Source organism: Pecten maximus, chromosome 9 (assembly GCF_902652985.1).
Source record: "Pecten maximus chromosome 9, xPecMax1.1, whole genome shotgun sequence".
Classification (NCBI taxonomy): Eukaryota; Metazoa; Mollusca; class Bivalvia; order Pectinida; family Pectinidae; genus Pecten; species Pecten maximus.
The window spans coordinates 39,389,019-39,406,350 of NC_047023.1; the positions used below are offsets into that span (position 1 = coordinate 39,389,019).

General features: G+C 33.4%; 1 protein-coding gene across 1 annotated transcript; it reads right to left on the reverse strand.

The window, feature by feature from the left end:
* Positions 1–11,233: 11,233 nt before the first annotated feature.
* Positions 11,234–15,840, reverse strand: LOC117335153 (ADP-ribosylation factor-like protein 15). Its single transcript, XM_033895111.1, has 5 exons — positions 15,739–15,840; positions 14,528–14,672; positions 14,145–14,204; positions 13,142–13,350; positions 11,234–12,778 (listed from the first exon to the last, which is right to left on the reverse strand). The coding sequence occupies exons 1-5, from the start codon at positions 15,790–15,792 to the stop codon at positions 12,596–12,598; spliced, it is 651 nt and encodes a 216-aa protein (XP_033751002.1). The 5' UTR covers positions 15,793–15,840; the 3' UTR covers positions 11,234–12,595.
* Positions 15,841–17,332: the final 1,492 nt, after the last annotated feature.

The window sequence follows — 17,332 nt, forward strand, 5'->3', positions numbered from 1 at the left end:
ATGTTTCTGACAAAATTTGGTCAATACCCAATAAGAACTTTTTGACTAGTAGCGGTTTGAATCAAATGTTGACGGACGACGGACGCCGCGCCATGGCATAAGCTCACCGGACCTTCGGTCCATGTGAGCTAATAAACCAAATTAGAAACGTGTGGCGTGTATACTTTTGGACAAACAAGTTTTCAAAAAACCTTAAAGTGGGTTTTGGTGCAAAAAAAGTTTAGTTCACAAAATGGTAAAATTCGAAAAAATATCTTTTTTGCATGATTTTGTCATAGCATCACCCCTAGACCCCTAATGAATTCGAATGTATAACCAAATAGGAAGGGTGTGACGTGTATAATTTTGGACTTACATTGTACAAGCTTTCCAAAAACTTACCCCAAAAAGTTTCAAGTGGGTTTTGGTGCCAAAAAAGTTAAGTTCATAGAATGGTAAAATTCGAAAAAATCATTTTTTCTTTTCTGAATGATTTTGCCATAACATCACTCCTAGACCTCTAATGAATGTATAAGCAGTAAAAAGACTTTCTCTGATTAATGTATGAAAATCAATGCCTATATTATGAAGAAACCCTGACATGTACGTTATTAGACATTCTGAGCTATATGTAAATTACATTGTTAAGATATAACCGCCAGTCCCTACACAAACTTTTACCTTAGTTTACACTGATCAGACCCAAACTAGGTAATAACAGGTCCTGTCAGCTGACAACATTGCTCACCGAGTGGGTTGAAAATCGTTTTTTAAGTAGGTCAAAGTTCGCGGTCAAGGTCAGCAAATGTAATAGCGATGGAAAGGTCTTGTCATGGGGATCAAACATGTAACATATGAAAGCGTTATTTCGTACGGTTAACCGAGTACTGTACGCATGCTTACTTTCGTACGGTTAACCGAGTATTGTACGCATGCTAACTTTCGTACGGTTAACCGAGTACTGTACGCATGCTTACTTTCGTACGGTTAACCGAGTACTGTACGCATGCTTACTTTCGTACGGTTAACCGAGTACTGTACGCATGCTTGTAAACTTTCGTACGGTTAACAGAGTACTGTACGCATGCTTACTATCGTACGGTTAACCGAGTACTGTACGCATGCTAACTTTCGTACGGTTAACCGAGTACTGTACGCATGCTTACTTTCGTACGGTTAACCGAGTACTGTACGCATGCTTACTTTCGTACGGTTAACCAAGTACTGTACGCATGCTTACTTTAGCACGGTTAACCGAGTACTGTACGCATGCTTATTTTTCGTAAGGTTAACCGAGTACTGTACACATGCTAACTTTCGTACGGTTAACCGAGTACTGTACGCATGCTAACTTTCGTACGGTTAACCGAGTACTGTACGCATGCTTACTTTCGTACGGTTGATAGAGTACTGTACGCATGCTTACTTTCGTACGGTTAACCGAGTACTGTACGCATGCTAACTTTCGTACGGTTAACCGAGTACTGTACGCATGCTAACTTTCGTACGGTTAACCGAGTACTGTACGCATGCTTACTTTCGTACGGTTAACCGAGTACTGTACCCATGCTAACTTTCGTACGGTTAACCAAGTACTGTACGCATGCTTACTTTCGTACGGTTAACCGAGTACTGTACGCATACTAACTTTCGTACGGTTAACCGAGTACTGTACGCATGCTTACTTTCGTACGGTTAACCGAGTACTGTACGCATACTAACTTTCGTACGGTTGATAGAGTACTGTACGCATGCTTACTTTCGTACGGTTAACAGAGTACTGTACGCATGCTAACTTTCGTACGGTTAACCAAGTACTGTACGCATGCTAACTTTCGTACGGTTAACCGAGTACTGTACACATGCTTACTTTCGTAAGATTAATCGAGTACTGTACGCATGCTAACTTTAGAACGGTTAACCGAGTACTGTACGCATGTATACTTTAGCACGGTTAACCGAGTACTGTGGCCATAATGATAACGCATGCTAACTTTTTTCTGATTTTTTTGCATAGTATGTTCAAATTTTATTGTGTTTTGTTGGTTTTCTAAGTTTGAAACTTAAAATCAATTAAACGAGTGATTTTTGATAACAAGTAACCTAGATTCACAAAAGTGAAAATAAACAAGAGGCCCAGTTGGCCTGTATTGCTCACCTGGCTCTACAGCAAATTTGCAGTTGATTGGGGACATTTCTACAGATACTATGCTGATAACAACTTTATTCAAATATCAGAGTAAGCTAGGTTTATTCACGTAAATATATTTTCTAGTCCTTCATTCCAGCATACTATTGGCCTAAGATCGGGTCTTGGTGACTCTTGGCTCTAAGCATGCTACAGACAGACCCAATATCAAGTTCCTGGGCCTCTTGGTTATTGAGAAGAAGTCTTTTAAAGATTTTAGCCTATTTGACCCATGTAACCTTGAATGAAGGTCTAGGTCATCTATTTAAACAAACTTGGTAGCCCTTCACCCCAGCATGCTACAGGCCCAATATCAAGTCCCTGGGCCTCTTGGTTATTGAGAAGAAGTCGTTTGAAGATTATAACCTATTTGACCCATGTGACCTTGAATGAAGGTCATTCATTTGAACAAACTTGGTAGCCCTTCACCCCAGCATGCTACAGACAGACCCAATATCAAGTCCATGGGCCTCTTGGTTATTGAGAAGAAGTTGTTTGAAGATTATAACCTATTTGACCAATGTGACCTTGAATGAAGGTCATTCATTTGAACAAACTTGGTAGCCCTTCACCCCAGCATACTACAGGCCCAATATCAAGTCCGTGGGCCTCTTGGTTATTGAGAAGAAGTCGTTTGAAGATTATAGTTTATTTGACCCATGTAACCTTGAATGAAGGTCAAGATCATTTATTTGAACAAACTTGGTAGCCCTTCACCCCAGCATGCTACAGGCCCAATATCAAGGCCATGGGCCTCTTGGTTATTGAGAAGGAGTCGTTTGAAGATTATAGCTTATTTGACCCATGTGACCTTGAATGATAGTCAAGGTCATTTATTTGAACAAACTTTGTAGCCCTTCACCCCAGCATGGTACATGCCCAATATGAAGTGCCTGGGCCTCTTGGTTATTGAGAAGAAGTTATTTAAATGAAAAAGTTGATGCCGGACGACGGACGCCGCACCACGGCATAAGCTCACTTGCCCTTCGGGCAGGTGAGCTATAAAAGGGTTTTTGTCAGTTTTAATGTTTTATAAAAGTAGCTCAGAGGTCATGGTCAAGGTCAGCAGGTCAGCATATGCGGTATGAACGGAAAGCTCCAGATCAATAAGCAATAGATGTATCTTATTTTGTAAATATTTCAACAGATGCCATTGTACATCTGGTACTATTGTTAAAGTGACATAAATTTAGGATTACTTTGAATTTACTTAACATTTTCTTTTTCTTTTGTAAGAAGAGTAAAATATTCTCACAGAATACTGTTCACCGAGTCCAATAATACCAGATCTGTCAATGTTTAGTTTCCTTGCATATATCACCATCCCTGGACAGAATAGATGTATTTTGAATATGGGTGTAATTGTAACATTTACAAAGGGAGGTAATCTGGCCATTTCATTCATATTCTATGAAGCTAAATCAAATACCAACATTTCTGCTTTTGCGATGGAAGTTATGCAGCAATTTTCTGGCATAATTTGAAAAGCGGACAACATGTTTGGTCACCTACATTTCTACCATATGTTTTGGTATGAGATAACTTAAATGCCATTTTAAAAATGCATTATTATAGCATTGACATTAAAAACAGTTATAAACCATTCATGAACATGATATCCTAAACTAGCCTATAACTTGACAGGGAGATTATCACCAACCACCAAAAAGGCTTTTTTAAAGTAGGCCAAAGGTCATGGTTAGGATAGCAGGTCGGAAAATATAGTACTGATGGGAACGTTTTGTAACAAAGAACATACGTCAGATATAAAAGCCCTATCACGTACATTTAACATACTGTGGCAAATTAAGGTTGTGTTTTTTAAGTAGATTAAAGGTCACTGTCAAGGTCAGCAGGTTTGTGAATGTATAGGCATTGTCACAATGAACACACATGTCCGATACCTAAGCTATATCCTCATTATTATATACAAAATGCTGTTTTATAAAAACTTTAACCCAGTTGTCTACGCATTATGCTGGGTATAGCAATAGCTCCAAGCTGATAAAATAATCATACAATCTCATGATTTTAAAAGGGGAGGTAATTCATAATACTGTACTAATATATCATCTGAAAATCTGAGCTTATTTCCGAAACTACCGGTAATTTATTATTAGAAACATACATGTTATACACACAGTATACTACATAGAACTTTATATATTGTACTAGGAATAATTTATTTAAAACAATTGTGACAAGATCAGTACAAAAATATAAAATGACTACTAATCCCTATACCTGTACGGACATACAAATATAACCAGTTGGTGACTCCCTATACCTGTACGGACATACAAATATAACCAGGTGGTGACTCCCTATACCTGTACGGACATACAAATATAACCAGTTGGTGACTCCCTATACCTGTACGGACATACAAATATAACCAGGTGGTGACTCCCTATACCTGTACGGACATACAAATATAACCAGGTGGTGACTCCCTATACCTGTACGGACATACAAATATAACCAGTTGGTGACTCCCTATACCTGTACGGACATACAAATATAACCAGGTGGTGACTCCCTATACCTGTACGGACATACAAATATAACCAGTTGGTGACTCTCAATACCTGTACGGACATACAAATATAACCAGTTGGTGACTCTCAATACCTGTACGGACGTACAAATATAACCAGTAGGTGACTCCCTATACCTGTACGGACATACAAATATAACCAGTTGGTGACTCTCAATACCTGTACGGACGTACAAATATAACCAGTAGGTGACTCCCTATACCTGTACGGACATACAAATATAACCAGTTGGTGACTCCCTATACCTGTACGGACATACAAATATAACCAGGTGGTGACTCCCTATACCTGTACGGACATACAAATATAACCAGTTGGTGACTCCCTATACCTGTACGGACATACAAATATAACCAGGTGGTGACTCCCTATACCTGTACGGACATACAAATATAACCAGGTGGTGACTCCCTATACCTGTACGGACATACAAATATAACCAGTTGGTGACTCCCTATACCTGTACGGACATACAAATATAACCAGGTGGTGACTCCCTATACCTGTACGGACATACAAATATAACCAGGTGGTGACTCCCTATACCTGTACGGACATACAAATATAACCAGTAGGTGACCCTTTACCTGTACGGACATACAAATATAACCAGTTGGTGAGTCTGCTTCCTTAGTGACATACCCAGTAATGGTTATGGTGACATAATGACAAATTTACAAATGTTGATATCTTGTATCAAAATAATTTTAGTTTATTATTTCTTGATGTTGCTAAAACCATGCCATGTGAAAATTAAATTTGCTTTTTAAGCAGTAATTCAAATTTCTTGTTCATGTATATCACAGCTAAAACATTTTTTTGTGAAAAAAATGTGTGTTAACATTTGATCAGATTCAGTTTACCCTCCAAAATTTTAAATTCTCTGCAACTTTTACATTTATATTTAATTAATGGCTTATTTATTTTCAATGGAATATCTAATGACCATTTTGCAGATTTCTGATAAAAAAAAATCACTATACATATGACCAATATATGATAATACAATTCACATTGGGAACTATTTCTGGACGTAACAATTGGACAGGTGAGGATTTCACAATACTATATACAGTATTATCTGGTATAAAATGGTATATAAATATTTTAATACAAAATGTTTATCATGGCTAGGAATGCTGTTGACTAAGTTTGAATGTGTAGCAGTATTAACCTATGATATAGCAATATCATTTTATATCACGATTTTTGTTTCATTTAATAATTTCTCTGTGTTCTCTTAATTAATCCTTTCAAAAAACCTTACATTGAGAGTTTAAATCTACATGAATACCTGTATATGTGTATTCAATTATGCTACATAAAAACACATAGAGCATACTGATATACTGTATCAGGTAACAAGGCCTGGGAACCAACACAACACAAAGTAGAAGACGGGCTTACTGCAGGATAAGGTAATAGCATTGTTAGCTTCTTTATCGAACTGCAATAGTGGCTTTATTACCACTACCTGACATAGACTTATTGCAGGATATATACACTATCTATGAAGGTTATCAATTCAAGCAGGTGTACATGTATACAAATGTCATGTACTTTAAGAAATTTATAATGTAACATGGTTTTTAACCAGAATTTCTAGATTAGATTCTAGGCTTGGATGTTTTCATAGCAACATCCCCCACCCCACTATTCAATATGTCAGTGAAATAATAAAAATATATACCTATTATGAATACATACTAAACAACATCAAAATCAGATCTAAATCAGCATTTAAAATCTTTGAATGTTATATTACTATAGTGATATATTCTTAAACAGATCTAGTAAACATCAAATCCTCATTAAAAGAAAAACTTTGCGTAAAAATGGCAAGCTTTGCATGACAATAATGAAAAAGATTAATGTTTGAATAAAGATCCAGTAGTCTGTTGTGATTATTGCTGAACTGGATTTGAAATCGACAATTTAGGTTCTGTTTTTACTCAGAAATGCTGCCATTTCTGCACTATGGTAGAACATCTACTTCAGTTATCAGAGCTTAATTCAGATTTCTGAATACTGAGTCTGGAGAATGTCCACCAATACAGTAAGTGACAATGTATCTACCTTATATGTAACATACAATGTATCTACCTTATATGTAATATACAATGTATCTACCTTATATGTAACATACAATGTATCTACCTTATATATAACATACAATGTATCTACCTTATATGTAACATACAATGTATCAACCTTATATGTAATATACAATGTATCTAAATGTACCTTATATGTAATATACAATGTATCTACCTTATATGTAATATACAATGTATATACCTTATATGTAACATACAATGTATCTACCTTATATGTAATATACAATGTATCTACACTGTACCTTATATGTAACATACAATGTATCTACCTTATATGTACATTTGTATTGTAATATACAATGTATCTACATTATATGTAACATTAACGTATCTACCTTATATGTAACATACATTGTATCTACCTTATATGTAACATACAATGTATCAACCTTATATATAGCATACAATGTATCTACCTTATATGTAATATACAATGTATCTACCTTATATGTAACATACAATGTATCTACCATATATATAGCATACAATGTATCTACCATATATGTAACATACAATGTATCTACCATATATGTAACATACAATGTATCTACCATATATGTAACATACAATGTATCTACCTTATATGTAACATACAATGTATCTACCTTATATATAACATACAATGTATCTACCATACAATTATCTATCTCATATATGTACATTACAATGTAATCTACCATATATGTAACATTACATGTATCTACCATATATGTAACATACAATGTATCTACCTTATATGTAACATACAATGTATCTACCTTATATATAACATACAATGTATCTACCTTATATGTAACATACAATGTATCTACCATATATGTAACATACAATGTATCTACCTTATATGTAATATACAATGTATCTACCTTATATGTAACATACAATGTATCTACCTTATATGTAACATACAATGTATCTACCGATATTGTACATACAATTGTATCTACCTTATATGTAATATACAATGTATCTACCATATATGTAACATACAATGTATCTACCTTATATGTAACATACAATGTATCAACCTTATATGTAACATACAATGTATCTACCTTATATGTAATATACAATGTATCTACCTTATATGTAACATACATTGTATCTACCTTATATGTAACATACAATGTATCTACCATATATGTAATATACAATGTATCTACCTTATATGTAATATACATTGTATCTACCTTATATGTAACATACAATGTATCTACCATATATGTAATATACAATGTATCTACCTTATATGTAATATACAATGTATCTACCTGATATATAACATACAATGTATCTACCTTATATGTAACATACAATGTATCTACCATATATGTAACATACAATGTATCTACCTTATATGTAATATACAATGTATCTACCTTATATATAATATACATTGTATCTACCATATATGTAACATACAATGTATCTACCATATATGTAACATACAATGTATCTACCATACAATGTATCTACCTTATATGTAACATACAATGTATCTACCTTATATGTAACATACAATGTATCTATATACAATGTATCTACCTTATATGTAATATACAATGTATCTACCTTATATGTAATATACAATGTATCTACCTGATATATAACATACAATGTATCTACCTTATATGTAACATACAATGTATCTACCTTATATGTAATATACAATGTATCTACCTTATATGTAACATACAATGTATCTACCTTATATGTAACATACAATGTATCTACCATATATGTAACATACAATGTATCTACCTTATATATAACATACAATGTATCTACCTTATATATAACATACAATGTATCTACCTTATATATAACATACAATGTATCTACCTTATATTTAACATACAATGTATCTATATACAATGTATCTACCATATATGTAACATACAATGTATCTACCATATATGTAACATACAATGTATCTACCTTATATGTAACATACAATGTATCTACCTTATATGTAACATACAATGTATCTACCTTATATGTAACATACAATGTATCTACCTGATATGTAACATACAATGTATCTACCATATATGTAACATACAATGTATCTACCATACAATGTATCTACCATATATATAACATACAATGTATCTACCTCATATGTAACATACAATGTATCTACCTTATATATAACATACAATGTATCTACCATATATGTAACATACAATGTATCTACCTTATATGTAACATACAATGTATCTACCATATATGTAACATACAATGACACAGCTACTCATTATATGTAATATACAATGACACAGCTACTCATTATATGTAACATACAATGACACAGCTACTCATTATATGTAACATACAATGACACAGCTACTCATTATATGTAACATACAATGTATCTACCATACAATGTATCTACCTTATATGTAACATACAATGTATCTACCATATATGTAACATACAATGTATCTACCATATATATAACATACAATGTATCTACCATACAATGTATCTACCATATATATAACATACAATGTATCTACCATATATATAACATACAATGTATCTACCATATATATAACATACAATGTATCTACCATATTTATAACATACAATGTATCTACCATATATATAACATACAATGTATCTACCATATATATAACATACAATGTATCTACCATATATGTAACATACAATGTATCTACCATATATATAACATACAATGTATCTACCATATATGTAACATACAATGTATCTACCATATATATAACATACAATGTATCTACCATATATATAACATACAATGTATCTACCATATATATAACATACAATGTATCTACCATATATATAACATACAATGACACAGCTACTCATTATATGCTGCAGCCTTAATTAAAATCAATAACTAGAGCTGTCACCGAGGGGGTGAAAAGTATACCCCCCGCTTTTCTATGATTGGTTTGGATACTTTGTGAAGCTGCCTATTTATGGCATAATCACTTACATTGTCTTCAATTTTGTTTGATTTTGTATTCAGTAACTACTCAACTGGCAGCCATTCCAAAAAGTCACGACAAACGACTCATTGAAAATTGCTCAACATTCACATAGCCAGATTACATAGCTGAACATTTGCCCAGTCGGATGAAACTCACCAATTTTTCTTGTTAAAAGTGGCATAATTTGTTTAAAAGGACTACTTGGAGAAAATCACAACACCATATGGTCTTTTAACTATACACCAATTTTGTGAAAACTGAGGAAATGCATAACTGGACAAAATTATAACAATTTTTCAAATAAAGGGGCATAACTATATAAAAAGCATTTTTCCGGAAAAAGCATTTACTGGAGGCACAAGTGCATGCAGTCCTTCAACTGTGTAAAAAGGTTTCAAGAAAATCCATTGAAAAGAAAATAAATCCATAGCGGGACAAACTTGTAACCATTCCTTACATAAATGGTCATAACTCTGGTTTGTATAGGAAAAAGCTTTTCCTGGTGGCAAAATTCCATGTGGTCCTTCAACTCCCGTATAATGTTTCAAGAAAATCCATCCAAAACTGCATGCATAGCCAAACAAAATTTTGCTTGTTTTTAAAGAAAAAGGGGCATAACTCTATAAGAACTGGTAATTCGGCAAAATCTTTGCATAGAGCAAAGCCTCATAGGGTCCTCTTACTACATACATTTGTACCAAATTTTAGTAAAATCCATTGAAAACAAAGCAAATGCATAGCCGGACAAGCTAGTAACCATTTTATACATAAAGGGGCATAACTCTGTAAAAAGGTTTTTTTTGGAAGAAGCCGTTACTGGAGACACAACTTCATGCCATCCTTCAACTCTGTATAAAGTTTCAAGAAAATCCATCAAAAACTAAGTGAATGCATAGCCGAACAAAATTATGACACATTTTGTATGAAAAAGGGGCATAACTCAGTTAAAAAGGGCTAAATCGCAAAATCACTGCAGGGGACACAAGTTGCTATGGTCTTCTAACTAAATACCAAATTTGAGTGAAATCCATAAAGTAATGAGCGATTGCATAGCCGGACAAATTTTGTGACAGACGGACGGACAAGGTGATTCCAGTATACCCCCCCCCCCCTAACTTTGTTGCGGGGGGTATAATAAAAAGTTTAACCAGAGTATGAATATAATCAAATCATAAACACTTACAGTATTTCACCTGTTTGATTTCAGACAGAAAGTCTTAACATATATTTCCTCAATAATTAACTTAATTTGTATCGGTAACCTTCCTTTAGTTAATTGCACACGATCTATTGCTTCGGCCAGTAATGACAGGATATATTCTTGTATAAAAACATGACATGATTTATTTAGGGTATTAATAAGATAGATAACAATATGAATTCATCTTACTGTCACTTTTTATACAGTGTTAATAAACATAATGAGAAATGGAAAATAAATCAGAGACACATTTAGCAAAACATACAACTTAAATGAAGTACCAACATCAAGTGTTCCTGTTAAGTTTCATCATGAGTAAAAACCCACACATGCATCAAAGCAACACTGCAAAATATCTTCTTGAAAATAACAATATGTCCGTATCAGTATAAAGTGATGACATTATGTTAAATCGGAAGACACAGTGTTAAGGTGGCATTTGAAAATGGCATAGATCTAAGTCACAACACATACAATCTTATTCATTTCTCCCATTTGATTTACAGTAGGCACCAGATACTCAAGGAGCTCGCCTCAAAATGTTCCTGGCTATCAATGAGCACTAAATACATTAAACAATTAGACTGGAAACATTTAACAAGTAACAACACAAAATTGAGACAACCATATAAGTATTGTATAAAATTATACAAAATTTAGTACAATTTAAAAAAAATTACTTATAACAACATTTTTCTGAATCATTATTCACAGTTCACAACATGATTATGATACAGCTGCTGGATCTTAGCTCAAAGGTCAAATCGGAACATTGAGCTGAGCTATCTATATGTTCCTTGCAGCATGTGGACTAATAAATACATTGCCTCTAAAGTGTAATCATGTGGTAGTTGGGTCATTTGCAAAGCTAAAAGGATTTCTGAAGGTGCTTCTGATTTCTCCCATCAAGAACACCAAGCATCCTTCAATCCAAAAACATTAATGTTCGTTTAAGAATTGCCATAAAAAAGTTTATTACTTCTATCTTACCTAAATGTACTCAACTGAAGTTCCAAATTAGTTGGTTAGTTACTGGTTTAACCGCCTACATGACTCTCCCGATAGCTAGGTTTCATCTCACCAACTATACTATAGCCTATGGTCTATTAGCTTGAAGGAGTAGTTCTCTTTCTTGAAATTGTCTATTTCCTAGATTTATTTTGTGAAAGGTCATATTAAAACAAGAGATCCCAGATGATAGGAATGTGAACAAAACATGTCAAAGTTGAAAGAAAGGTAAGATCTTAATTTCCAATTTCAACACCACTGATGTCAAACCCAAAACAAACTTTCAAGAAAATATTGGCAGCCTACAGTATCACTATCAATGAGAACAGATGAATAACAAACTGCAGTTTTTTAAACAATATTTGTGACAGATAGACAAAGAGTTACACTTTGAGCCTTCAGCCACTTTGTGGTGGGGCATAAACACAGATCTGGGGCATTATGTGTACTCTGCTTTGAGGGAATATCAACATATGTTAAAAAAACCCATAAAAGTAAACACAACAGATTCAGTGACAATCACAATATGGATATTAGATATCAAGTGATTAGACAAAATCAATTTTTCTTCACAGTCGACTGAAATCCTTGTTGTCCGAATGATTTACTTTGGAATGACTTTTAGGATGTAAAAGGACCTTGTTGAGTTCCTGAAAGCTATGCTTGATACTGTCTTTATCATGTATACTACAACCATGTATGCTCCACGTCCTGTGACCATCCTCTAGGTTCACTTCAAGGATTTCCTGCAGCTGGGGATACAAAGGGAAGTAACTCTTCAAGTAAAAACATCAAACATGTACCAGGTCCATAGTTAAAAACAGAAATGATGCCATATGCCAAGATAAACAAAAACAAAATTAACAGGCCAAAATATCCTCAAAAAAAAATTAAAAACCCTCATACATACAGTCTTCACAATAAATACTTATGGAAAAATGAGAAGAAAACATTATCCATAATGCATTTACTGAAACCTTTAAAATGTGTGAATTCTTGATTATATATATATACATTCCAAATGTACCATACACTTAGACATTTACAAGATTTACATTGCATTGCTCTTTAAAAATGTGAGGGTAGCATACACCTTAATTGATAACGTAAATTACCTGAGTGGGAGATTTTGCTTCCTGTTTATCTTGGTAATTGCACAACACTATTAAGGGGAGATCATCTAATACAGGATCTCCGAGTGCTTTATGGAGTTCATTACTGGCTAGCTTAAGCTTCTCATCAGATGAGGTGCTGTCTACTACAAATATGATCCCTTGGGCTCCTCCATAATATCGGTCCCAGTATGGACGGACTGATTCACCTCCTGAAACCACAACAGAATTCAATATCAAAACAAGAAATAGCTAGCATTTAAAGTAGGAATATTATAATGTTTTAACCAAATTTCTGTATGCTCCCTCAACATGAAATTTTGGCAATTAATTATTTTTTTTTATATGATAACTGACTGTGTTACTTAGTATTTTGTTTAACTGATTTAAACTTCTCATTCTATTTGTAAATTGATCCTCCTTATTTTTCTAATGTGAATACTAATGCACTAAGTAAAATACAACACTTTAGTCTTGAAGTCCTATGTAAAAATTACCAAAGCATTATTATAAGAAATATTTTTGTTTTCAATTTTATAAATGTGAGTCATTTTGTTTTAATTAACACAACTTACAGTAATAACAATAACGAAAATAACGTCCTGATAGTGTACCTTATCATATTATACAGAAACAATTTTATTGTCCACAATTGTCAAAACATTGTCAAACAAAAACTCTCTATACTTGCCTTCTAGTTCTAAACATTGTCAAATATAAACTCTCTATAACTTGCCTCCTATAGTTATAAACATTGTCAAACATAAACTCTCTTAACTTGCCTCCTATAGTTATAAACATTGTCAAACATAAACTCTAAACTTGCCTCCTATAGTTCTAAACATTGTCAAACATAAACTCTCTTAACTTGCCTCCTATAGTTATAAACATTGTCAAACATAAACTCTAAACTTGCCTCCTATAGTTCTAAACATTGTCAAACATAAACTCTAAACTTGCCTCCTATAGTTCTAAACATTGTCAAACATAACCTCTCTATACTTACCTCCTAGTTCTTTGACATCAACAATACAGTCATCAAACAAAAGAGCTTTGATACTGAAACCTGAAAAGATGTAACAGAATAGATAAAGCTTTAATATTTTCCCCAGAATGTTATTACGACGCACATCAATTTTATTGAAAATATCATTGGGATATATGTATACTGTCAGTTTTTCTCTTCATCAAGGTTTTCAAAGAAAACAGACTAGAACATAAATACAAATATTCTAAAATGCATCCATTTCATTGTATAGATTTATAGAGAAATGAAAACAAGTGAAATATATTTTAATGATGAATAATTAATGAGAGCTTAAAAAAAAACAAAAAAATTCCTTTTTTAAAATTATTAAGATTCTAAACTTTGGACATTTTTTGTGTTACCTTTAGTAGGCGATATATCATCATACTTTTCCCCACTAAGCACTGCCAAGATGGAGCTCTTTCCAGATCCTTCCAGTCCCAGACATAACACTGTGAAGTTTGGCTTGACTGGGGGAGGTCCAAATCCACACAGTCTCCGGAAAAACTGATTATACACATTCGGAGATATACAATTCAGTATCATTATGTATCTAAATCAATCTAACTTCAAACAATGGATAAACTTTATATACAGGGTATTAAGTTGTAGCAGACATTATAAGCATATTGCTATATTGATCTGTAAATGTTCATCCAGATATTGAATATTATGTTTTAGTAAATATATAGTAGGCTATTTTAAGTTAATACAAATTACAATGTACATAACTGTAATTATACATAATGTAGATACCAAGTAATAATCTACAGCTGCTTGTGAAATAGAATTGTGATACGTATACATTCCTTTATGTTTAATGGAATATATTTTAACTGGAACGTGAAGAATGTGTTTCTCCCTCATATTTTCACATGTACACACTGTATGTGCTCTGAAAGGTCTACCGGATGCAATGGCCTACCTAGCCCAAGTTTCCTCTGGCCCTTACACCTACTCCTATACGTATATGAGGTCTTATTCCACCCGATTACATTGGTGGATATTGCGACAGCCTGTCAAAAGTTTCCTGTCGTGTAAACCTCTAATATTTTTGGAGTACCATACACCATGTACGGTAGGTGTTATATCACGCCCGATTTTATTGTGTTTGCACCAAAATCTTAGCGACACCAAACGGTGTCGGAGAATTCCACGTTTTCATATAGTAGTGCCCTCTGGCCCTACACCAGACATGGTGTCAGAGGAAACCCGGGCTATGTCCTACCCTAATCGTTTAGATGATATACATGTTTGAATTTACAGTCTGCTTATCTATTATACTAAAATTGGTAATAATGATAATTACTAAATGCGCTATATACATGTACGTCCCTGACTAAACTACAGGTACTTGGGGTAAGAAATTAAACTGTATATATATAGTATATACATACAATATATAATTTCTTACCCCAAGTACCTGTGGACAAAACATATAACTGTGTCAGAATAAAGAATGTCAAACCAGATAATTCAGCTGATATTATCTCATGGTCTACAATGTAGACATGCAACTCAAAATCATTGTTGTAGTACAAATCTTTGAGTGAATCCTAAACCGTATTCTCACCGTGTAGACGGCTATCCGGAAGACAGCACATACTAGCAGCAGATTTTCACACATTTTCTTGGAACACCCTGTTGGCAGGTTCTTGTTTACGAATGGCGGGAAATGACGTCAGCGAGGATTAGGAGAGACTAATTCCATTTCCGCTGGTTCGGAACTGGGCGAGAACAAAAACCGGAATGCACTCGGGCGTGAAGAGATTTTTGGTTGATTTTTTGTGTTTATGAGGTCATATCTCCATTATTACTGAATGGATATTTGTTGATTTATCAAGCTTAAAATGGTATAAGTTATATTTAGCAGTATTAAAACTTAGAAGTGAAAATGGTTTTTGTCCCCACCCTTAGGAACTGGACCGGATCTATAAACTAAAGCTATTATAATCGCTTCTCCTTTTTACGACTCGAAACAACTGTAAACAAACATCTCAATATATTTTCTCTTTTAGTTACCCATGCTTAATGTGCTTGATGTGATATGTAGTCAGAGACATAGGTATTTAACAAGACACAACCATGGCTTGTTGTTATTGTAAAAATCTGTTAAAACTAAGTATAAATTTACTGTTTTCGTGCAGAAAGTGGTTCCAACACTTACGTTCCCAAGTTATTTAAATTGTGTCCAATTCCATTTGGATTTTTCAAATAAAATATGTGTAAAGTTAAGGAAAAAATTAACATTTAAAAAATCATTCTGAAATAATTGATTTTTCTTTGTTTTCGTGGTAAATACTCAAATGTGATTGGTCGAAAAATTCTTTTCATTCTTCTATAATTAATTTTTCTTTGTTTTCATGGTAAATACTCAAATGTGATTGGTCGAAAAATTCTTTTCATTCTTCTATATTTACATTCCTAATGTGGTTTGCTGATATGAACATACCAAGTGAAAACAACAAACATATGACCATGAATACACTATGAAAACCGTATGAAAACATTGTCTCTCGTGCAAATCACCTGATTAATCGGGTCATATTAATACGCCATCAAAGAAATAGTCCGCCTTTCAATCATGAAAATATTGTGTTTTTGTTGCAATTTGTTCACATAAAATAAATATGATTTGAATTGAATGATTGTATTTAATATTATTTTTACTTTAATACTTCTTTCTTTTTGTTTTATACAAAATCAAACAAAAAGACCGGAAAATGCGGAACGACATTAAAACGATGGCGTGGTGCATAGGCGGGATCTCCCGGCTGTTCTAATAATTTGGCGTTTCGTCGTATACATGACAAATTTTTCTTTTTAATAAAATTTCTCGTTTTCTCGATATAAATTTTGTAAATCAAGGTTATGTACATGTAAATATATGAATTGAATAGATTTTTTAAATTTTCATTGCGGCTATGAATACCAGTAGCTAGCTACATATCCTCCGAGGCGCGCTACCGCGCGCCACGGGATATGTAGCTAGCTACTGGTATTCATAGCCGCAATGAAAATTAAAAAAAATTATTCAATCCATATATGAAAGAAATTCCGAGAATGGCGCGAAAAATGTGACGTCACAATACGACAATTGACGTTGCGTATTGATTTGAGAAAAAGAAACCCATTCAAAACCAGTAAAATTGTACATAAAACAGGTT